This window comes from Peromyscus leucopus, chromosome 1 (genome assembly GCF_004664715.2).
Source record: "Peromyscus leucopus breed LL Stock chromosome 1, UCI_PerLeu_2.1, whole genome shotgun sequence".
Classification (NCBI taxonomy): domain Eukaryota; kingdom Metazoa; phylum Chordata; class Mammalia; order Rodentia; family Cricetidae; genus Peromyscus; species Peromyscus leucopus.
In genome coordinates, this window is record NC_051063.1 from 174,278,004 (window position 1) to 174,302,397 (window position 24,394).

General features: G+C 42.5%; 1 protein-coding gene across 1 annotated transcript; it reads right to left on the bottom strand.

The window, feature by feature from the left end:
* Positions 1-604: 604 nt before the first annotated feature.
* LOC114682332 (carcinoembryonic antigen-related cell adhesion molecule 3-like) lies at positions 605-10,590 on the bottom strand. Its single transcript, XM_028856173.2, has 5 exons — positions 10,461-10,590; positions 5,825-6,184; positions 3,850-4,209; positions 3,472-3,651; positions 605-769 (listed from the first exon to the last, which is right to left on the bottom strand). The coding sequence occupies exons 1-4, from the start codon at positions 10,522-10,524 to the stop codon at positions 3,479-3,481; spliced, it is 957 nt and encodes a 318-aa protein (XP_028712006.2). The 5' UTR covers positions 10,525-10,590; the 3' UTR covers positions 605-769; positions 3,472-3,478.
* Positions 10,591-24,394: the final 13,804 nt, after the last annotated feature.

Genomic DNA, 24,394 nt, shown 5'->3' on the forward strand with positions numbered 1-24,394 from the left:
GGAGCTGTGCCTGGTTATGAATGGCTTTAATCCCAGCACAGGGGAGGGAGAAGCAGGCAGATCTATGTCATTTTAAGTCCAGCGTGGTCTATTTAGTGAGTTCCAGGACATCCAGAGGTATGTAGAGAGACCCTGTCTCAAACAAAAAGGCCAAATAAATGAGTGCAAGATGTTAAAAAAATCAAAGGAGACACAAATAAAGTGACACATTAATTGCAACAAAACACAAAAAGGTAAATTAATTAAGGAATCCAATACAGGATAAGAGGGTAGAATTCAATTAAGAGTTAGAAAGATTGATGAAAATTTATCTGCTATTGAAAATTAGCATTGAATAAGTCTAAAATTCTGTGGAAGCTTTATGGATAAAATGGGTCATGCATAGAGCAACACTATCCGGGCTTGGAGAAATGGTAAAAAAGTAGCAGTGCTCAGTCAACAACAAACATCAATTTGCAGGAAGTCATGCATGGAACGTTCTTGGCTTAACCACACAATAGCACTGCAGAATTCAAGAGCCCTGGGGGTTCACACCATGTGAACCAAACTGGATTTAGCCATCCATCCTTAATAACTCAATTAAATGATCCAAAAGGAACACTGGGAAGTAGAAAGATATTTATTTAGAATGGCTAATTTGGAGGAAAGGGCAAAAAAGACAAGCGAATTCCCAATTCCATCTTCGATTCTTCAAAGTCCATTTTCACTAGCCTCAGCTGGTCTTTGACTCTCTGAAATCCAACTTTCAGATCTTGAAGTTAAGATGAACCTTTAAATAGAAAACAAAGGATATGTACACCTAAGCAGCCCAGTCAAGCTGTAGACCGGCTCACCACTGCCCCATCATTGTCCGTGCTTCTGTCTCATCGTACAAAGTGGTCCTATGAGATGGATTCTCTTTCCAGAGAGAAGGTCCCCTTTGGCTGGAGCCTCTTCATTCTCCCAGCATGAGACTACTGGGGAGATTCCCATTTGGGAGTGGACTCCACTGTTTTAATAATCTGATGGGTTGAGAGACTCAAATGTCTCTTTAGAATATCATCATCTCTGCCAAGCTAGCTACAATAGGCAAAAAAAATGTTATGAATACCCAGGATCTAAGACCAGTTCCTGCAATGAATACTTCTCTACAGCACAGAAAGGCCTTAGACCAAGCTCTGAGTTCTTGGGTCCCATTTTGATTAAATGCAGAAGCTAAACCTTGGTTTGAAACTGGTGACTCTGAACAGACAAAGATTTTAGTCCTGTTGAGGACAGCACTGACCAGAGGAAGAGTGTGTGGTTTCTCTACTGTGCAAAATGAGAAACAACCCCCAATTTTCACCAGTGTCACATGTCACAGTTAGAGTCCATTTACAAGACATCTGTGTGCCAGTTTCTGTGAACAGTGAGGCACAGAGGAACTGGGCCAGCACAGTGTGAAATGTACTTTCTTTTCTTTGGATACTGGGAATCACAAAGTAAGTTGCATGAAATGCTTTCAGAATGAGCAATGTAACTGCTGGAGCTTTGGAGTGTGTCACTGGGTCACAGGAGCCACCTTGTGGCAGTGTAATGTTATGAAGTGTAGGTTCATATGGCAAAGCCATGATCCCATTAGACATTGCTGACCGTGTCACCTCTCCTTTGGAAGGCTCATAAACCATAGGAGGATCATGAGCCACACAGGGAGGAGGATGTCATCAAAAGTGAAATGGAGGAAAGAATCAAGACTTTGGGGCTGCAAGTCCTGTTCTTCTACCTCTAGTCCCCAAGGATTCAATAAGGAGTTGCAGGATATGTTTGTTCCTGTCTCTTGGCTTATTCTACATATCAGCAATGTAGAAGTCAAGAGCCCTGGGCAGGGACACAACGGGGACTCCTTCTGTGGTGAGTGTTTGTGTGTGTGTGTGTGTGTGCGCGCGTGCGTGTGTGTGTGTGTGTGTGTGTGTGTGTGTGTGTGTGTGTGTGTGTGTGTAGGGTATTGGCATATTATGGAGCCTCACAGGAGTGGCTGTTGCACTGATTTCTGTGCCCTTTTCTATGGCTTGCATGGGAAGGCCTATGTCCAGGTGTTGGTGAGAAAGGACCGGGAAATGCAGCCATTCATGTGGGGAAGTTAAGGGAACGTTGAGCTGGGCAGGATGGAGGCATACCTGCCTGAACAAAGGTACAGATCATGAGTGACAGGGAAGGAATAGTAACAGCAGAAATGTGCATGGTAGTGGCAATGGGGGTTAAATGACTTCCAGGACCCCGAGGAACTCTAAATGACTGCTTGAGGGGTATCACTGTGAGAATGCCTGCACACACCAGCATCTCAAGGATCCTCATGTACTTCTCTTTCTCCAGTGGCTTAGGAGAAGAAGATCAGAGAGATGGAACAAGGGTCTCACTTGCAGGATGGATAGAGCATGCACACAGCCAGATATAGTAGGACTTTTCATGTAGCTTCTAATGTCTGGAGGGAATTCTAAGACATCCATTCATAAGCCCATCCATCCATCCCCCAATCTGCTCATAAACCCATCCACTCATAAATCCATCTGCCCACCCATTCACTTGTTCATTCGTTACTCATTCTTTTCCTCCTTCATCACAAGAGTATTAAGAGTACACTGCAAACTAGACCCTGTGGCTCGCACGTTATTGATGGAGGGATAAGGCTGAATCTTCTCCTTATTCTCCAGGAAGAGTGAAACCACCACACCAAGAAACCTATCATCTGAAGTCCAGAGTAGTGGAAGTGGGCTGGGGAAGTCCAGGATTCAGTTGAGGCTTCATTACAGAGTCAAACTTTGTTGCTCATTTGCTTCTGCTGCCTGGACCAGACTTTCCCTGTGAGCTGCTGATTCCTAAGATGAAAGTTTCTGAACCCACAGCTCTGATATGCCCCCACAGACACCTTATGAAGTCTCCTGGGGTGGAGAAACTGGGGTTGTGGCTGTACACAGCTATCTTGTGCTTCCAATCTGACAGTCATGGGTTGTGTAACTTTTATTCAACCAGTGTCTTCGCTATCTCTCAGTTTCCCTACAATAGGACACGTGGTAAATTATCATTGCCATGATTATAAGTGAAACTCAAGTATTAGCAATGACCTCATCTTGGGACTGAGGAGCTATTTAAATCAGTGGTGCCTGCTACTATTGGTCCACAGAAGACCATTCCCTGGGCTTGACTCTAAGGACAATTACATGGCCAAGATGATCTGGGCCCTCCACTCCTCCTATTGCAGACCCTGACCTTCCTGTGAACTCATAAACCCAACAGAACTGTTGGCTGATGACCTGGGCACCTGTTCAGCTATGCTCCCCATGCTGAGTCTCAGGAAAAGGAGATGACAGGTTACCTACCCTAATCATGTTTGTCATGACAGCTACTGGTTGGTTCCACATGTTCCAAGACTTGGACACATAATAAAGCATCGCTTCCAGTCAGCTCTAGCAGGTAGTCAAATTTAAGCAATATCACAAAACTCTCAGCGGTTACCTGGAGTTCACTTTGGAGCCAGGGCTCCTTGCTTCTCACCACTCTGCCAGGATTCCACACTCTCCTCATCCTGTTTCTGCTCAAGTCCCATCGCACCTCTCTCAGGGCCACATACATGGTGAGAATCCAGAGAGTCTGAGCTGAGGGTGGCATCCTTGGACTGAGCTGCCATCCTTTTCCCTGCAGGTTAGAGTCAGGTGAAGTCTTCTGATCTAGTGCAGTTTGTCTCTCCCATATGCGTCCTGCCCTAAGTGCCCAAACCCAAATGAGAAGACACAGTTCAGAGGGGAGATAGGCACAGTCCAGGCCTCACTGTCCTGTGTATACAGAGTAGAACAAAGTCTGCTTATTACCCAGGAGTCACAAAGAATCACTCACTGTTTACTTGGAGGTGCATGATGGCCCATTCTGATCTCAAATCTGCAGATATGGTCCGTAGGGTGTAAATTCCTGTGTCTTTCTGGGTGACATTCTTGAGTAGCAGGGATCCATTGGAACGTATTGTTGCTCTTCCATGATATGCATGCCCAAGCGTGCTTGAATTAATGAGGATTGCATGGCTTGCTATCTTTAAGTGGTCGAGTGGAAGTACCCCTTTGTGCCAAGCAAAGCCTTGGAGCTTTTCTGGCAGATTATGAGCCAGTAAAAGAACATTGTCTCCTTCAGCAACCATGGGTGGCACCAACTCAATTGTGAGTTTGGAAGGGGCAGTATGCTTCTTGAAGCCTAAAATTGGTGCTAGAAGGAAATAGAAAGAAATCTGTCAATAGTGAATCCTCTGCATTGGTGGAAAAGTGGGGTCTCTGAGTCTTGAGCAGATGTGTCCATCACTGAGCCTTGGTGTGTGGGTGAGGGTGTGCCTATCCTCCTTGGTAGATGTCAGCAACCTGAGCTCAATGACCTCAGTGCCACTGAACTTGTCATTTTCTCTGTATGTAACTCTCTCCTCATCTGTCTGCATGACTCACCCTCACTGCCCCCCATCCCTGTTTACAGTCAGAGCACAAGGAAGAATGTGCCTCTACTGGTCTCTTCCATGACAGAACCTGGGTCTTTACACTCTGACTTATTTTGCATTAGTTCCTTTGTGGTACTTTCTTAATACTCTTGTTCATGTGTCTTGCCATCCACTACTAGGACTTTGTTGCCAGGGATCAATTTGATCTTTTTAGAAAGTCCAATGCCTATAAAGAATTCAGTGGATAAATGAATGAATGAATGAATAAATGTACACTTCGGGAAACTGCAGCTCTATGCATTAATTTACCAGATTCTCAGATTCCAAGTTAATTAGTTTTTCATGCTGTAATTTGATTTTTATGTTTATTTACTGTTTGTGGGGGGGCACAAGTGCACATTAATGTTGTATTAGTGTGTTCATGAGTGGGTGCATGCCACAGTACCTATGTGTAGGTCAGAGGACAGCTTGTGTTACTAAGTTCTCTCTTTCCACTATGTGGGATGTGAGGATTGAACTCAGGTCATTAGGGCTGACAGCAAGAGCCCATATCCACTGAGTCATCTCACTGGCCCACTGCACTTTGCTTTTCATTTGAACAGTCATCTTCTCATAGATGGGAAGGTTAGTCTCCAGAATATAGTTGCCAATGTGATTAACTTGATTAAAGAACAATCCAACTCTCTTCCTGTGCCCCTTAATATTTCCTGCCCATCAAGAGCTTCCTGCTGCAGAGTCTCTGTCTCCCTTGTTGTATCTTCTCCTCTCTAGCAGAAAAGAAAAACCCCAAGTCTCTTCTTAGGCTCTTATCCTCTTTAGGAGACTCTAGGCCATTTCTGAGTGAACCTTCTCCTTCACAGTATAGGGAATGGCTTGGGTATCTGTAGCAGGAGTTTCTGCCATTTTTTATGCCATTTGCAGCAGATGTGGAAGTGGCTCCATGGCCTCTGCTGTCTGTTCTCTTCTCCATCCCTGGAGAAGACATTGGCTCCAGCACTTTCCCCAAGTCCTATTGTTCTGGTGGCAGGTAAGCTGTCCTTCCTTCCTGTGATCTAAGTCTAGGACAGAAGTTGGGAGACAGAGCCACTTAAGATCTCACGGTTTCCTTATCTTTTCCAAAACCCAAGGTTATGTTCATGATGAGAGCCCCAAGAGTCTTTGCTGAGGCTGACATTCTTGACTGAGTTACCAAGCACAGGTCCTCTCTAGAGTCAGGTGAGGAATTATGATCTATGGCAGTTTGTCTCCATGATGCATGCCATGAACTAAATCCTCAAACCACAACACGAGGACACAATGTAGAGGGGAGGTAGATCTAGTTCAGCCTTGACAGCACTGTGTATGTACAAGTGGAATGAACCCCATCCAGTACCAGAGGTTACAAGAATGACTTACTGTGTACAAAAAATTCCGCACGTGTTATTTCAGATCTTGAATTTGTATTAAGTGTCTGTAGGATGTAGTATCCTGAGTCCTTCCTGGTGACATTCTTGATCAGCAGAGATCCATTATTGAATGCTGTCTCTCTACCACTGTGTGCAGGCCCCAGCACACATGAATTGGTAGCTATTGCACATCTCGCAATTTCACGGCTCTTGAGCACCATAATTCCTGTGTACCAGGAAAAGGCTTGACCATTCTCAGGAAGGTTGTGCACAAGCAGAAGAACATTATCACCTTCAGCAGAAATGGGTGGCACTGATTCAATGGTGAGCTGGGCAACAGTAGGAGGCAGCCAACAGGTTAAAAGGGAGGCTAGAAGGGGAAAGAGAAATCCATGAACATTGGGACTTCTATATTTGATGGAAAGATGGAGCTTGTGTCCTGAGCAGACATGCTTATCACTTAGCCTGGCTAGGTGGGTGACAGCAGGACCACCATATAGGAGGGGATGAGCAGATGACCTCTACACCCTCTGTGGCCCTGAACCTGTTGCTTTCTCTATGTGGAATTCTCCCCTCAGGTATGTGCAGGGCTCACCTCAGATTCCTGCTTATATCCAGAGTATATGGGCTGAGGTGATGCCTCCCCTTCTCTATTTGTCTAGAGAACCCAGGCCTTCACGTTCTTCTTTTTCTTTTCTCTTTTCCCTCTTTGTCCCCAGTTATCTGACTATTGTTGTGGAATAATCTTTTTGTACACTGTGAAAATTTGTTAGTCATGTTGGTTTAATAAAAATCTTAATGGCCAGTATCTGGGCAGGATTTTCAGGGCAGAGAGGATGCTGGGAAGAAGAAGGGTAGAGACATGAAGAATCAACAACCAGAGACAGAGGAATCAGGAAAGCAGCACTGGCATTATAGAGTAAAAGTAATACAGCCGCAAGGCAGAAAGTAAATTAATAAAAATGGGTTAATTTAAGTTATAAGAGATAGTTAGAAACAAGCCTAAGCTATCAGCTGAGCTTTCATAATTAACAATAAGTCTCCATGTTGTTTATTTTGGACCTGGCTGCCTGGACAGAAAAGTCCAACTACAAATGGCACCCAATGTCTGGCCATATGTATCCACATAAGATCTGAGAAAGCTTAAACAAAGGTTCTAAACACACAAAAACAGAGCTGAACAGAGCTTCTTAGTCTTGTGTCTCTCATGCTGGCCATGTACAGAGACACATCTCCCAGCAGCTGCCTGTATGATTGAACCACCAGTATGCCATGAGCTAAGCCACATGGCAGGTTTAAGGTTTTGCTCATGCAGACAGAAAAGGTTACAGATATGCAGTAAAACAGGTGCAGATGGAAAAATCCTCTAAACACATTACAATGTATTTAACAATATACATAGGCTTAAGGAAAAATGGGTATAGACACTCATAGAAAAAATAACTAGTTTAAGAATAATAAAGTCTTTAAAGGGAGAGTGAAGTAATAGAATAAATAAGTCATGTAAGGATGGAATACACAGGGAATCTGGATCCTATATGGTGTCTTGTTAACTTTGAATTTTTAAATGCTAATGTAAAAAAAAATAGCTGCTGAGAGACATTGGATTATGAAAACTACTAAATTAAACCAACCTTTATATTTTTTAAATGTCTTAACTTCAAAATGGAAGTTGGGCAGTGTGTTGTGTTGGAGGAGAGGTAATGCTTTTGTTACCATGGGAAACAAAAGGCTTTGTATTCCTTCCAGATTAATAGAGATCAGATTTGACCACAGGAGACCTCCTGAGTATCTTGGCTACAGACATGTGGGAGGAAGCCAAAAAATTGCTACAGGACAGATGATCTATAAACTGATCCCTTGACATGGGAACAGCTCTGAGATGAGACATGATTAACCTTGTTAGTGACAGAGGCCTTATAACTTACAATGACATATCATACTTTCTTATGGCATGGATAGATGCACATAACAGTTTGATTATACAGTCAAAACAGGTTTACACAGTTGACAGATGCCTTTTACATGACCAAACATAAAATAAAAATTCATCTTTTACTGACTTTTGCATACTGCATATTCTATACTTGTGTTAATGCAGATAAGTATGTTACCTTTGAAAGTTTATGTGTTTTTGAAGCAACAGGACCAGATACCAATGAAAACGAGTGGCCCAGGTGAATCAGTCTCAGAATGCTTCTGCTGTAGTTTCACGAGAGTTCTGCATCCAGAACAGCTTCAAGACCAGCCAGGAATTCAGTTAAGCCTTGCACTTTCTGATTGCATGGAGACTGAACAACAAATAATACAGCTAACTCTCCCAAGATTTGATCATTATCCCAATTTTCTCAGGGTCTTCTAAAGATGCCAGTCCCCCAAATAACAGCAATCAGTCTAGAGAACATGACACCCACATTCCCAAGAGGTGAGGTGGTTGGCTTTTGGTTATTTGATGGGTTACAGATGTTTGTCATCATTTAGGGGGTTGGTTACAAGTTGTTATTGGTAATGGCCAAGGATCTCTTTCTGAAGGAAAAAGGGGGGATATAGTATAAAAATAATGAGATAAAAGGGTGGACTGTTGAGTCTACTTTTAAACAAACACTAGTCTCAAATATTTTACATTGGTATGGATTTTTGTATATTGATGCAAATTTAATGTTATTTTGTTATACTGTATATATGTTTCTATTCTTGTTTAAGATATTATACCTATGCAGCTCATTTAAGAAAGGTTGTATAAAGCTTTAGTCTTTGAAAGCTATTTAGAGTAATAAATACAGGTTAATAGTCATCTATATCTATGAAACTAATAGCCATGTTAGGTATGTTTTCAAGACCACACAGAGATATATTTAAGATAGATAGGTGATCTTCAAACACTTAAAAGACCTACATAATATGGCATTTTAAATGTTTTAATAGCATAAGACTTTTCATTCCAATGACACATGTCTTCTCCTGGTGTCACCAATCTACTTCAAAAAAGAATAATGGGCATCAAAGAACCTCTATATGGCATTTGCATTCTTTGTGACAAAAGCTAGCCATCTGAGCAGGAAACTGCTGTTGCCTCAACTGCTGACATGCTGTCCAAATTGGACCAGCAGGACACAAAGTAAAATGACTGCTGAACTTTGCTAAGACAGGGTAGGCTTCACAGAAAAGTCTGTCAGATATTCTAGGCCTATTGGCCAAAGATGGATGCCTCAACATTGTAGAGAAATCTTGGGTGACTGTCCAGCCAGCCAGTGTTCCTGTCATTTTAGTTTTGGAAATTGCTTGCTTTGCACTTCCTGTTTACTAAAGCAATATTATATCCTTCTGGGGTCAGTCTTTGATGGAGTTGAAGACTAGATGGTCATAGTTTTCCTTGATTATGATAGAAGGTAAATTAGGTACAGAGCTTTGGCCTCATCAAGATAGAATAAATAATGGAGTATTTTCTTCAACTATGCCAAATACAAGTGGACAGGACATTGTAAATGTATTTTTTACCTGATATTTTTTCTTATTGTTTATAGTTTCATTATGCTAGAGTTAAATCCTTTCCTTTCTATTTGGACAAAAAGGAGAAAATTTGGAATAATCTTTTCATACACTGTGAGATTTGTTTTTTGGATTGATTTAAGAAAAAGCTGAACAGGCAATAATTAGGCAGGATTTTAGGGACAGAGAGGATGCTGGGAAGAAAAAGGGGGGAGATGTGGAGAAATGTCATCAAGAGATGGAAGAAGCATGAAAGCCATATGGGCAGTGTAGGGTAAAGGTAATAAAGCCATGGGGCAGAAAGTAAATTAATAGAAATGGGTTAATTTAAGTCATCAGAACTAGTTTGAAGCAAGCATAAGCTATCAGCCAAGCTCTCATAATTAATAATAAGTCTCCATGTCATTTATTTGGGGGCTGGCTGCTGGGACAGCAACATCCACCTTCTAGATATTCTTTCAGGTTTGTCTTTTATCTCACTAGACCAGAGCTTCATGAGAAACAAGATGACCCTGACATGTTTGGAGAGCCCAATGCCTGATAAAGACTTGGATGCCTTTGGATGAATGGGTGAATGTATGTTCCAGGATCCTCTTATCCAGGAGTGTATTTACAAAGTCCTCACATCTGGAACTAATGATACCTTTAGTACAAGAGTTTGATTTTTTCTTAGTTTGTATTCTTTGTGTGTGTCATGGGTGAATGTATGTATGTGTGTGTACTCGTGTGTCTCTGTGTATGGGTGAGTGTGTGTATAGCATGTACACAGATGTAAGATACTTTGTAGGTGTTGGGGATTTAACTGATATCTTAGACTTGGCAGCCAGTACCATTACCATTAAGTCTTCTCAATAACTTTCCCTAGTTTGATTTTTAATTTTATAGTCACCCTCTCATGACTGGGGACATCAGTCCCCAGGATATAGTTTTTAAAGTGATTAACTTAGCGTAGAGAAAAATGGGGCCTTTTTCTGTTTTACCATCTCATATAACTAAGAACTTTCTGCTGCCGAGTGCCTGTCCCTCTCTGTGTTCTCTCCTCTCAAGCCGAGAACAGAAACCCCGAGTGTCCCCTCAAGATCTTCTCTTCTTCAGGGGACTCTAGCCAGGCTCTGAGATGCCCCTCTTCCCACAAAGTCAGATAGTGACCTCCTCACCTGTGAGCAGGAGCCACTGCCAGGAGAAGCAACCCATGCAAGGAAGCGCAGCAGAGTCCACCATGGCCCCCGCCACCTGCTCTGTGCTCCCTTTGTGGAGAAGGGCTTCAACTCCAGCACTGTTCTGCCCCCTGCTGTCTTAGTGTTAGCTCTGATGTCCTTCCTCCCTTTTATCTGAGACTTCTCCCAGGTAGAAGCCCCTCCTAGAATCACATGTTGTACAAGACACAACAATTCATTTCCCTCTCTCTTCCATCCTCTATCTTTCTCCCCTTTCCTCTCTTTATGTCTCAGACCTCCAGACTGTGCAATGAATGAGCAATAAAGCTGATAAGCCTCCTCAAGCTCTAACAGAACAACACCCTAGGGATGACGTCTGTGGTGTCCTTGGCCTTGGGTCTGTCAACATCAAAGAGGAGGACCCCCTCCAGTCCTTTCTGTGTATCCTTTTTGACACAGAAATCCAGCTAAGTGCTTAGTTATCTCTGTGTGCTCTGGAAAGGCAGGATTTATTTCCAGCAGGAATATGACAGAGATACCTATGAGGGATAGAAAGGGACCTGCTTACTGAAGCCTGTGAGAGGGAACTCAGTCATCACCAATCATTCACCAGTTAGGAGCAGAGGACAAAGAGCAATTGTATCAGGAGTTTCATGTTCTGGATGTGTGGGAGTAGGTCACCTGTGTGTCCAGGGTAAGAGGACTTCTGGCTTCAGCATCATTTCTCTAAAATGCCCAACTTCTGTCTGGGTGATTACACTCTGGGAAATCTGTCTTTCTCCCAAGGGAAATAACAGGGCACAGGGATTACACAGGGTCTCCTGGCAGAGCAGTATGTTTAGAGACATAATTAGTAGTCAGTAGGCCAAAGAAAGCTGATGAGAGCAACGTCTGGAACTTTGGGGATGGGGACAAAAACCTAGTTGCAAGTTAAGGCTGCATCTCATGAAAATAATTTCCTGAGTGTTGATTATGTGTCTGGATGTCACACCCTGGAGAGCATGATGAGACCTGCAGCACTTGTCTGAGGCTATAGTAGGGATGATGATCAGGCTCAAATGTTGTGATCTGACCTGATGTCTGGGCACAGGTGCATTGTGGGGACAACCATGTTATTCACTGTGGCTCTCCAGACTTCCTGATTCCATCCAGTTCCTGGTGAGTCTAGGGAAAATTAGAGATTTTTATTGGAACTCCTAGTCCATAGGGAGAAGTAGAATACACCTAGGGTATGGGCATCCATAGACAGAGCCATGTACTTCCAAAATTTCAAAGGAAATCCTGAGGCTTTATCTTGAGATTTAAAGAAGACCATGCTAGGATGGAGGCCACTCTTGCTCTTGGTGGATCCCTCTTTTGTGTCTACATTCTTGAATCACTTTACCCATATGGTGCTGTGGGATTTACATATGCAGATATAAAACTACCGTGGGATCCAAATGAATATGCTTTGTGCTCTTGCCAGAAAACTGTTTGTTCTAACTTTGCTTCTACTGTTGTGATAAATGCCCTGACCAAAAGCAGCTTGGTGGAGCAAAGAATTTACAGGCCTGACTCAGGTCAAATCCATCATCGAGGGAAGTCGGGGTAGACACTCAAGACAGAAGCCTGGAGGCAGGAACTGAGGAGGAGAACTGCTTGCAGGGTCATTGGCTTTCTCTCTCTCTCTCTCTCTCTCTCTCTCTCTCTCTCTCTCTCTCTCTCTCTCTGTGTGTGTGTGTATGCTTGTGTGTGTGAATCAAGACAGTCTTTAACACATTTAGGCAGTGACTTGCAGAAAACACTGACTCAACTGAGTCTCTTTTAGCCCTACATCTGGGACTTTAGGTTGTGTCAGTTTCACAATAAATGTTAACTAGGAAAGGACACTCCATGATCTCCAAGGCTGTGTCCATCAAGCTCATGTCCACAGCTTCACACAGCCAGATCTTCAAAGCCAGGACTCAGCTCAGAGGCAGCTTGCCCTAAGGTTCACTTTCCCACTTCACTGATCCTCAACCATGGGACTCTTTGGTGTCCATCGGTGACATTTTTCACCCTCAAGAAGATTAGTGAAATTAGTAACATGTTCTGTTCTGACTGAGGACAGGCCCTACAGGCACCTTCATTTCTCCTTCCAACTACAATGGCACCAGAGGTGAGTCAGGCTCCATGGGAGACAGGAGCAGACCTGGTAGCTCTGAGCTGCCTTTTGTCCCCCATCTATGGTACATGTTCACGAACCATTTGGGTTAACCAACTATGAAGCATGTTTCAAAACCCTGGGTGTTCTTTGGAGGTCATGAATGCCATAAAAGGAAAAGGAGAGGACATGAAGACATGGCTTAGTGACAGAAAGAAATCTACTTGGCCTTAAGGTTCCTACCTTCCCCTGAGATGTCCTACCCAGTACCTGGGATTTTTCAGATCTCCACACATCACAGGCCCAACATGGGAGAAATCAGAGAGGCAGAAAGAGAAGATGACTCAGAGCCAGATTGGATCGTTTGGATCCACACAGGCAGAAATTATCTTCTGTGTCTTTCCAGAGAACCAAAATCCTTAACTCTAAAGCTAAGTGTAGATCCACTCATCAAAGAATGTAGTTTTCTCAACTGTGGTCCTATTGAGGCCAGTGGCAGAGCTATGGAGGAGGCAGGTATGTGGTTGCTATTAATAGTGATGTCCAGGAAAATGTGTTTTCATAAGGATCCTGGAGGTCCCCATTGATCAGCCTATTAAGACTATACAGATGGGTGAGGGACTTCATGGCAGGAGAGAGGCAGGGGTTTGTTCCTGAATGGAAATAAGAGTCTAAGTTACTGATGTAAATAAGTTACTGATGAGGTATCAGGTGAGAACAGAATAAAGCCACTTCTGATATCGACAAAGGAATGGGGAGTTCCTGATCTATATGAGGCCACAGCATCTCTCTGGGTTATGCTACAACCAAAATTAAATAGATTCCAATCACAAATCAGAGTGTAGCTTAGTGGGAGGGTACTTATCTACTATGCACAAGGCCCAGGCTTCCATCACCATCAGTACACACATTAAAAAACTGTTTTCATGTGTTCACTAAGACTGAGTCCAAGATGCCCCTTATTATTCCATCACTGGAGTTAACCTGGTCCCACTCCAAACATAAAGGAACCTCAAGCCCATTCCTGTTCCAAGGCTGGTTTTCTTGAGGATAGGAAAGGATGCCATGTCCAACCTACATGTCCATGTGGGTGCTTTGGTTCATGAACCCCAAGAGTAACTGAGAGACCATGCTGTACTCCTTGTCTTTATGTAGTTGTAGTCATTAAGGAATGAAATTTATTCTCAGCTAGCATTCAAGTTGGCTGTGTCATTTCAATTAGCACTCAGTATGTTACCAGTTCAACATTCATAAAATCCTAAGTCATTCATTGTGATACTGGGTAAAGTGAGAGTCATGTTTCCTTCAGACACATACTCCCTGTCACCATGTGAGAGGCTCTGACCAGTTGACCACCATATGCAGTTTGTATTCTGCATCTCAGGTTTACTTTGTGGTGTTAGAGCTGTCCTTGTGATGTTGGCCTTGGGTAGCAGTGCTGTGCAGACTACCCCCGTGAGACCTCTGATTCTTGCAAAGGCTGCTTTCATCCAGTGTTGGTCTCCGTCACCTACATCCTGAATCCATGTTTTTGGGAACCAGCCAGAAGACGACTCCCAGGCAGATGCAGAAGGACCTGAGTGCTCAGAGATGGTGGGTCTCCTGTGCTGTGTGGCATAAACAGTCTTTATCATGTTTGAATTGAGCTGCAGAGATGGATGGTACAGACCTAAAAGGTGGAGTCAGAGCCCCATTGTCTCTTCTGGTCCTCACTGACCCATTGCCTACCTGGCACCACAGAATACTGTGTCCCTCTAGCTGCACTGACATCCACTGCCTGGGCCAGTACTCTTCAAGGCTTTGCTGTTCAAGACTGTCCTACAAATAGGAAATAATAAGACTTCCCATTGAGTTTCCCCGAAAAGCATTTAACCCTGTCCTCAGAACTTGATGTGTGTACAGAAATATCATACCTGAAATCAGTTCTGACTGGTAGAAGGTAGAAAGGAAGAATTTGTGGGAACTCCAGTTGTTGGGCCAGGGGTGTTTGGCATATATGGGCTAGGGGTTTGGGACACATTTTCTATGTGAGACCATTGTTACTCATACCCAGGATCTAAGGCCAATCCATGAAAGGATGGTTTCTCTAAAGAGCACAATGAGGTATGCTGAAAGACAGATGCTAACGTTGTTTGAAATAGTGACACTTTGAGCAGAGAGAGCCCTGTGTTAGATGCAGGGTCTATTGCAAGTGACAAAGCAAAGCCCTGTCCTTCACATTCCAGGAGGAGAGACAGTAGCACATCAGAAAACACATGACTTCTTGTCTAGTATATGGTCTGCAGAGTCATGGAATTCTGTAGAAATTCCCCAAAGGTAGGGGCTGAGTTCTAGAATCAAATCTATTCGTCCATTTGTTTTCATTTCCTGAGCCAGACATCCCATCAAGCTGCTGATGACAAAGATTAACTTCTCTGAAAAACAGCTCCTCCCCCTCCACAGACACATGAGAAGGCCTCCAGGGTGGAGACACTGGATACGTGGCTGCAGACAGATAGCTGGTGCTTCAAATCTGCCATGCATGCCTCTCTAAGCCCAAGCAGAGAGAGCCTTGGGTTAGATTCAGGATCTATTGAAAGAGACAAAGCAAAGCCCTGTCCTTTATGTTCTGAGAGATGAGAGTGCCACATCAGAAAACACATGATTATCTCTCCGGTAGGTGGGCTGGGGACTCCCAGGATTCAGCAGAAGTTCTCCAGATGCAGTTTTTCTGTATCTGTTTCAAGATATAGGACTCATGGTAAATGAATGTTGCAATGTCTATAATACAGTCTTAAACATGAGCAGGGCCCTGACACTGGGGCAGGACAGCTGTCTAGATCAACAGTGTCTGTTACTCTTGGCCTGAAGGAGAGATGACTACAGACTTAATGATACCTGAGGATACTGAGGTGTCAGGATGACCCAGGTTCTCTGTTCCTCCCCTTGTGGACCCTGACATTCCTGTGAAGTCTCATAAGCCTATCAGAACAGTTGGCGAATGACATAGACACCTGTGCAGTTAGGCTCTCCATATTGACTCATAAGGAGATGCCCATGTAACCTAGCTGAACTGTGGCTCCCTTGGCAGATCACTGACTGATTCCATGAGCTAGGAGACTCAGACAGATGATCAGTTGTTCTTCTCTGTTAGCTCAAACAGGTCAAATTCCAACCCCACTGACGCTCCCCCAGGTCACCTAAAGGCAGGAGTCTGAGACATTGATCTGGATCCAGGACTTCCTGGTAGATCTTCCCTTAAGAAGGTTAAGTATTTTGCTCAGCCAGAATCTTATCCAGTCCCAGAGAAATTTCTTAGGTCTAACATTTATGGTGAGGTCCACACAATATGGCCTTATTCCACCATACAACCTCCTCTCAACAGGGTGAATTCAGATAAAATATCCTAATATTGTAGTTAGTTATCTAATATGGGCACAATATACTGACAAGTATTAGGCAAAGTTCAGACATGATAATCTCTTTGTGCAAAGGAGAAACTCCCCACCTAACACCTAGTTGTCAAATAGAACCATGGACTTTAATAAACACCACAGAGGGGATGATACACATTTTTTTTCAGTTTCAACCTCACCATTTCAGATTTGTAGGGTAAAAATTCCTGTGTCCATCTGGATGATATTCTGAAATATTAGAGATCCATTGGTACACATGGTCTCTCTGCTACTGTGTGAAGTCCCCAGCATATTTTGATTGCTATTATAAAATGCATGAGTTCATGGTTGTCAACCACAGCTACCCCTTTGTACCAGTAAAAGATTTTGACCATTCTCTGGCACATTAAAAACAAGTAGAACATTTCCCCTTCCACTGCATTGTGTAACAGTGATTCAATAATGTGTTGAACAGTATGGGGAGGGTCCTGTTGAAAGTGAGGCTAGGAGCTGGAGAGATGGCTCAGGGCTTGAGAGCACAATTTGTTCTCTCCAGCATGTGCAGGGCAGCTCAACACTCTCTGTAACTCCAGTTCTAGGGAGTCTGATCACTCTTCTGTGTTCTACAGGCACGACACACAGGTAATACAAGAGAACACATGCAGGCAAAACACCTATATACATCAATAAGCCCTAAATAGTCCTTAAAATAAATTAAAAGTGAAACTAGAAGAAAGATAGGGCAATCTTGGGACCTTTGCATTTGGTGGAATGTTGGGACCCATGTCCTAAGCAGTTATGTTCACCCCTCTGCCTCCATGTGTGTGTCTGGGTATGTCTACAGAAATTGATGGACAGGACCTACATGACATGACCTCCTTTTAGTCAGTGCTCCTGAACATGTCACTCACCCTGTATGGAACTTTCTTCTCAGGTTTCTAAATGGTTCACCCCGACTGCCTTCAGATCTCTGCTCACACTCAAAAGCATATGGGAGTGTGGAGGGGATGTCTTTCCTAACTGCTTTCTCTAGAGTCCCTGGGTCATCTCTTTTTAATTTTTATTTTATAAGATTTATTTTAATTTTATGTTTTGTGTACTTCTATGCCTTGTGTGTGCAGGTGCACTCTGAGGCCAGGGGGCTATGTGGAATCCCCTGGAGCTGGAGATAGGTGAGGCTGTGAAGGCTCCTAAGACGGGTGCTGGGAAATTAGCTCAGGTCCCCTGGGAGAGAAGTAAGTAATTTTAACCACCAAGCCATCTCCGCAGCTCTCATCTCTCCTCCTCTTGCTCTGTTGCTTTCTAATTCCAGTTAACCCCCAAATTTACCTTCTAGATGCCTGTCTGTCTTCCAGACCATTGCAGCTAGAGTCTGGGGATGATAGGAAGGTGAGAAGGTACAGTGCCTGATAAAGGCTAGACACATATGGATGGATGGATGGATGGATGGATGGATGGTTGGATGCATGGAGGGATGGATGGATAAGTAAAACAGCACACTGTCTTTAGAGGGAGTCTCATGTTCATAGATAATAAAATATACTAATAACCACAGTTTTATTTTTAAATGTTCATATTTATGCATTTTCTGTACATGTGTATGAGACAGGAAAAGGGAGCACTTGTGTGCATGTTTACTCATTTACACATCAGTGAGTGGTATATAGAGGTTAGAGGACATGAGGGAGTTGTTTTTCTCCTCCCATCATCTGGGATCTGGGAATTGACTCAGCATGTCAGACTTGGCCACAGCCTTGGCAAGCCTTTACCCACTGAGCCATCTCAGTGGCCCACTCTGCTCTGATTTTCATTTGGAGAATTACCCTGTCATGGTGTGGAAAATTAGTCTTCAGAATATGAAGGGTAATGGTGATTATTATTATTATTATTATTATTATTATTATTATTATTATTTTGGTTTTTCAAGATAGGGTTTCTCTTGTCTTGGAACTTGCTTTGTAGACCAGGCTGGCCTCGAACTCACAGAGGTCTGCCTGCCTCTGCCTCCCAAGTGCTGGGATTAAATGGTGATTAATTTTGAGTAGGGAACAATCTGGTTGCCCCACCGCTTACCATGTCCTGTTCACCAAGATATTCCTGCTGCTGAACCACTGTTCCCCCTGTCCTCTCCTTGGGCTCTGCAGGAACAATCCTAAGTCCCTACTCAAGCTCTTAAATTCCAGCCATTCACTGAGTTCCTCTCTACTTATCCACTGTCAAGGCATGGTCTCCTCACCTTAGGTTCAGACACAGGTCTGAACTTTAGGCCAGATTCCTGTAGCTCTAGGCAACATCTTCTGCAGCCCAGTCTAGGACAGAGAGACAGACATGGAGGAAGCAGGAAACTAGAGCATGCAGAATGAAAGAAAGATAAAAATCCCCAAGAAAAAAAGGTAGATGACTAGAAACATAAATTAAGTTATAAGAGATAGTGGGACAAGCCTAAGCTAAAGCTGAGCATTCATAATTAATAATAAGTCTCCATGTCTTTATTTGGGAGCTGGCTGGCAGCCCAAAAGAAATTCCAACTATACCTTCCCTTGGCACTCATTAACTGCCTATAGTTTTTCATTCAGGGGTGAACCTCTGTGAGATTTTCCCATCCATAATGGTATGTGAAGTGATGGTGTCATTGTTCATGTCTCCTTAGATGGCCCTATGGTTGAAAGTTCTTAGATGCAACTTCCCTCTAAAAAATAGAAAATACAATTCCACAGTAAGTGTCCTGGTTCTCTGACTCTTACAATTTTTTTAACCTACTCTTCTGAGATGCTCCCTATGTTTCAAAAAAGGGGATTGTGTCACAGATAGATCAATTGAGGCTAGACATCCCAGGGTGTAATTTGTTCATGCATTTGGAAAAGTTTTGGATCTCATTGGTGGTCTCTGTCTGTACCAATAGAGTGTTCTGTGATGGCAATGGGAGCTACAATTATCTGTGGGTATGAGGATGTATATTTAGAATGAACCTAGAAATTATACTAGTATAAGAAAGTGGCCACAGTAGGTTTTCCTCTAGGATCCATAACCTCACTAGCCGTATGTAGTTTTCTAGGATTCTAATACAAGGTATGATTTCCTTCCTATCAAGGAGTTCTTGAGTCCAATTAGACATTTGTTGGTTACCTTCAAGCTATATGTGTTATTCTTGCACCTTTAGAGATATCTTGCCATGCTGGTCATACTATTGATTCTTTTCCTCTGTTGTTGGATTGCATAGAACCTATAAGTATTGTAAGCTCTAGCCGTTACAGGGGAGGCTTTATGGTCAGATCCTGCTAGATTCCTCCAAGCCTTGTGTCCTATAACTTAACAGTATATTTAACAATAGAAACATATGTTCAAATTCTAGAAGGAAACCAAGGGGAACAGCCATAGCCTATTTTGTTGGGGGAGTCTCTTGAACTCCCATGTCCAACAATTTTGAAGGAGGTTTCTCATTCTTTGTACTATTTATTGTTAGTCTATGGCTCTTAGGGGGAGCATTGTCACACCAAAAGTTTTACACACACACACACACACACACACACACACACACACATATATACATATATATATATATATACATGAACACACACACCACACACATATACATACACACATATGTACACACACACATATATTTTAGGGAAAAATAAAATAAGACTCCCTATATTTTTTTAACACCCTGGTATTATTTATCCTACCTCCTTACTTCTGCCTCTATATTGTAATCATTCCCTGTCCCAATATAAGACCCTCATGTTTATCCTATTCCCCCTTTATAATACCTGTGCCCTGCTTCTTCTAAGCCCAATGTTTTGGGTTTTGTTTTGTTTTGTCTTGTCTTGTTTTGTTTTGTTTGAGACAGGGTTTTTTCTGTGTAGTTTTAGTGCCTGTCCTGGAACTCACTCTGTAGACCAGGCTGGCCTTGAACTCACAGACATCTGCCTGGATCTGCCTCCTGAGTGCTGAGATTAAAGTGGTACACCACCACTGCCTGGCCCCAAAGAACTTTTTAAACTTTCATGATTTCTCTGAATCTGCCAGATTATAAAAAAACACATCTGATGATTCAGAGCTGAGAACTACAAATGGGAAACATGTGGCATTTGTCTTTCTTGGTCTTCATTAACTCAGTCAGTATATTTTCAGTTTCCACCCATTTATCTGCAAAATTTATTATTTCATTTTTCTTTACAACTGAGTAGTGTTCCACTCTATATGTGCACCACACTTAATCATGAACCACACAATCATCCTAATGGAGGTCAAGAAAAAGCCTTGACAAAATCTCACATACCTTAATAATAAAAGTCCTTGAGTTAGCAAGGGATAGAGGATGCATAATTCAATATAATGAGTCTACAGATGACAAATCCATTGCCCCTGAATCTAAAAGAGAGAAAAACTTGAACAGTCCCACTAAAAATAGAGATAAGACAGGGCTACCCATTAAACCAATGCATTTTAACATAGTCCTGGAAGTACTGGCTGGAGCAAGACAAGAGAATGAAATTAAAGAGATACAAATATGAAAAAGAAGTCAAACCCTTCCTATTTGCATAGTATATAATGTTGTACAGCAGAGATAACAAAATTAAACCACAAAGCCTAACTTTAGCAAAGTAGCAGGATATAAAATCAGTTTACAAAATCATTAGTTTCTCTTTTCACCAACACCAAGCACTCAAATAATAATAAGATATCATGGCCACACTTCCATCCACAATGACCTAAGTAAATCTAGGAATAAAGGTAACCTAGGAGGTTAAAATCGAGTTCAATGAAAATTTTCAATCTCAGAAGAAAGAGATAAAGGAAAATATTATAAAATGAGGATATAACACATGCTCACGCATTGGTATAACTAATACTTTAAAAAATAGTCATTTTCACAAGGCAATTTGCACACTCAATTCGATCCTAATCAAAATTTCAGTAATATTTTCCACAGAAATAGAAAAATCATGTGGAAGTGCAAAAGACATCAGACAGCCTAAGCTGTTCTGAGCCAAACAAGAATGTTGGAGGGATTGCTATTCCACATTTCCAAGTATATTACAGGTCTACAGTACTAAAAGCAGCATGGTACTGGCAACAAAAACAGACCTATAGACTAATGGAACAACATAGGGGACCCAAACACAAGTGTATGCAATTATGACCATCTGATATTTGACAAAGATGTTAAAAATTTTCGATGAAGAAAAGACAGCACCATCAACAACTGCTGCTGGGAAAATGGGATGTTCACATGTAGAAGAGTGAATTAGATTCATATCTATCACCCTGCACTAAAATTAACTCCAAATGGGTTAAAGGCCCAATGAAACACTAAAAGTGAGAAAAGAAAACATAGGCAGTATCCTACAAGATGCAATTATAAGAAAGGACTCTTTGACCAGGACTCCAATTGCCAGGGATTAAGTCTAACAATTGACAAATGGGAATTCGTTAAAATATAAGGCTTCTCTACACCAAAGGAAACAATCCAGCCAATGAAAAGTGTGCCCATAGAGTAAAAGAAAATCTTTTCAAGCTATGCATCTGATAGAGGATTAATATTCTGAAGGTGTTAAAAAATCTCAGAAATCAGAGATACATGAAAAGAAACAGAGCCTGTAATGGTGGAGTAGGCTTTTAATCACAGCAAACAGGAGACAGAGGCAGGCAGTCCTCAGTGAGTTCAAAACCAGCCTGGTCTACCTAGTGAGTTCCAGGATAGCCTGGACTATATACATAGATACCATGTCTCAAAAACTAAATAGAGTGAGGTAGCAGAGGATAGGGAGGAGGTAAGGAAGAATTGAAAAAAAAAGACAAGTCTAAAATGAGCTATGGATCTGAAGAGAGTTCTCAAAAGAAGGTATAAAAATGACTAAGAGCTATCTCCAAAAGTGTTCATCATCCTGAGCAATCAGTAAGAGAAATATAAGTTAAAACTACACTAAGACATCACATTACTCTAGTCAGAATGGCTAACAGCCTACAACAAATGTTGATGGGGTTATGGAGAAAAGACAGCCTTCATTCACTGTTGGTGGGGTTGTAAACTCAAGAACCCACTCTACAATTCAGTGTGGAGAACCACCCTCCACACACAAAAATACCTAAAAGTAAATCTACCACATGACCCTACTATAACACTCTTGGTGTTTGATCAAAGGACTTGACACACTGCTCCACAGTAACATGCTCAGCCATGTTCACTGCTACTGTATTTGCAATAGCTAGAAAACAGAAACAACTTCAATGGCCTTCAACTGATGAATTTATAGGTGACGAAGATATGGAATATGTACACAATGGAATAATTTTATGAGTATTGGTTCTGTGTGCTGATGGTATTTCATAGAGAGCAAAGGGGACCAGAAGCTCATGCCTGTGGCCACAATAGGAATGGACACCAGGTTCAAATGCTGGAAGAGGCCCGATACTTGGGCACCAATGTAATGCAGGGCTAGTTATCCTGCTCACTGTGACTGCAGGCAACGTAGAGTGTCTCTAGAGAGAATTTGTGGTTTGTCCTTGGAACACTTGGTCCAGAGACAGAAATATTATTCATACAGAAGTTAGGCAGACACAGGAGAAGCCTAGTGATTCTATAACTTCACGGAAATTCCTGTCATTGTCTCTTGAGATTCAAGGCAAAGAATAACAGATTAGGGATTGCACCTATAGTTGTCTGGTCTGTCTTTTGGTCTAGTTTTTTTTCTTAAAAGATAATAAAGTAGCCGGGCGGTGGTGGCGCACGCCTTTAATCCCAGTACTTGGGAGGCAGAGCCAGGAGGATTGCTGTGAGTTGGAGGCCAGCCTGGGCTACCAAGTGAGCTCCAGGAAAGGTGCAAAACTACGCAGAGAAACACTGTCTTGAAAAACCAAAAAAAAAAGGTAATAAAGTATATGAGTAGAGAGAACATTATTTATGCTCCAAATGGAAGTGTTTAATGTTCTCCACTAAAGACTGTCTCCTACTTGTGCTTCTGCTTCTGGGATAAACATGCTAATGTTAGCAGTGTAGGGAGCAAAGGATTTATTTGCCTGACACCTTGAGTTCAAATCCACCCCTGGATGAAGTCTTGGAAGAAACTCAAGGCAGAAACCTGAGAGTAGAAACTGGGGAGGAAATTTGCTTGGTGCTTCATTCTCTCTCTCTCTCTCTCTCTCTCTCTCTCTCTCTCTCTCTCTCTCTCTCTCTCACACACACACACACACACACACACACACACACACACACACACACACATACACACACACACTGTCTGCCAGGTTCTCTCTCTGTCTGGATCAAGCTCAGCTATCTTCCACAGACTTCCCAGGACCATCTGCATAGGGATGGCACCACACAGAGTAACTTCAGCCCTGTTGAACACAAAGACAATCCCTCACAGATAATTCTGCAGATTGCCCTGATCAACCTAATGATTCACTTAAGAAGTGGCCCCCACATTGGTGATAAAGGCCTGTGTGAGTCTGACAGTGAATGCTAACTAGGACAGGAAGTTCCCTGTTCACCCATTGCTGTCTGTGACATCACATGTGCTCCTATCCACAGACTCGCACAGCTGGACCTTTAGAGCCAGGACTCAGCTCAGAGGCATCCTAACCTGGGGTTTACTTTCCCACTTTCCTGCTGCCGAAGCAGGGATTTTCTGATGTCCATCAGTGATATACTTTCACCTTTAAAAATAATCAACTAAGTAGCATCATCAAATCATTGATGATCTGCCTTATCCTGACACAGAAGAGACATCCCTGGCATCTTCCCCACCCAGAGAGTAGAACCAGTCACCACATGAGATAGGAGCAGAGCTGGGAGCAGATCTCTGAGCTGCTGGTTCCCATTAGTAGGGAGCTTTTTCTTCTAATATGAGAAATAAAAGTGTGTGAGCAAAAGTCAAAACCCTGGTGTCCATTCTGCATAACAGCTGTTGTAAAATTAATGGAGGGTCAGCAATGCATGAGTTTTCTGACAAAAATAAATCAACTTTTTTTAAGAACATATGCTCCACTGTGAAGTTCTTCCCCTACCTGAGACTGCCCAGGACTGGGAGATAATATACTCAGTCCATGGTGGAGAGTGGGACAGAAGCAATCAGGGAAGCAAGAACGGAGAGAGCTGGAGTTCAACTTCAAATTGTAATGATTAGGACTTGATGGTTCCTGGGGACCCAGTCTAGGAACTAACTTCTGTATCTTTTTAGAAAAGCAAAACACTTCACCCCAAAGGGTGGTATTGCAGTTCAGGGTTCTGATTAGAAAGGACTGTGATTTTCCTCGCTGTGGACCCAATGAGACCCTTGGCAGAGCTATTAATTGGGTCTGATAACTAGAAATGATTTTGGGGATAAAAAATTTTGGGGTGTCTGGCTGAGGCTCCCCATTGATAAAGCAAGAATATTGGGCAGGTCAGTTAGAGGCAGCAGAGGAAGAGTTAGAAGTTTGTCTTTGTTGGT

Excerpts from the sequence above, each read along its gene's own strand:
- LOC114682332 (XM_028856173.2), bottom strand. The coding sequence starts at position 10,524 with ATGGTGGACTCTGCTGCGCTTCCTTGCATGGGTTGCTTCTCCTGGCAG. Across the intron at positions 6,185-10,460 it reads GCAGTGGCTCCTGCTCACAG|CCTCCCTTTTAACCTGTTGG; the intron begins GTGAGGAGGTCA and ends TTCCCCTTCTAG. Across the intron at positions 3,652-3,849 it reads CATGCACCTCCAAGTAAACA|GGAAAAGGATGGCAGCTCAG; the intron begins GTGAGTGATTCT and ends TCTAACCTGCAG.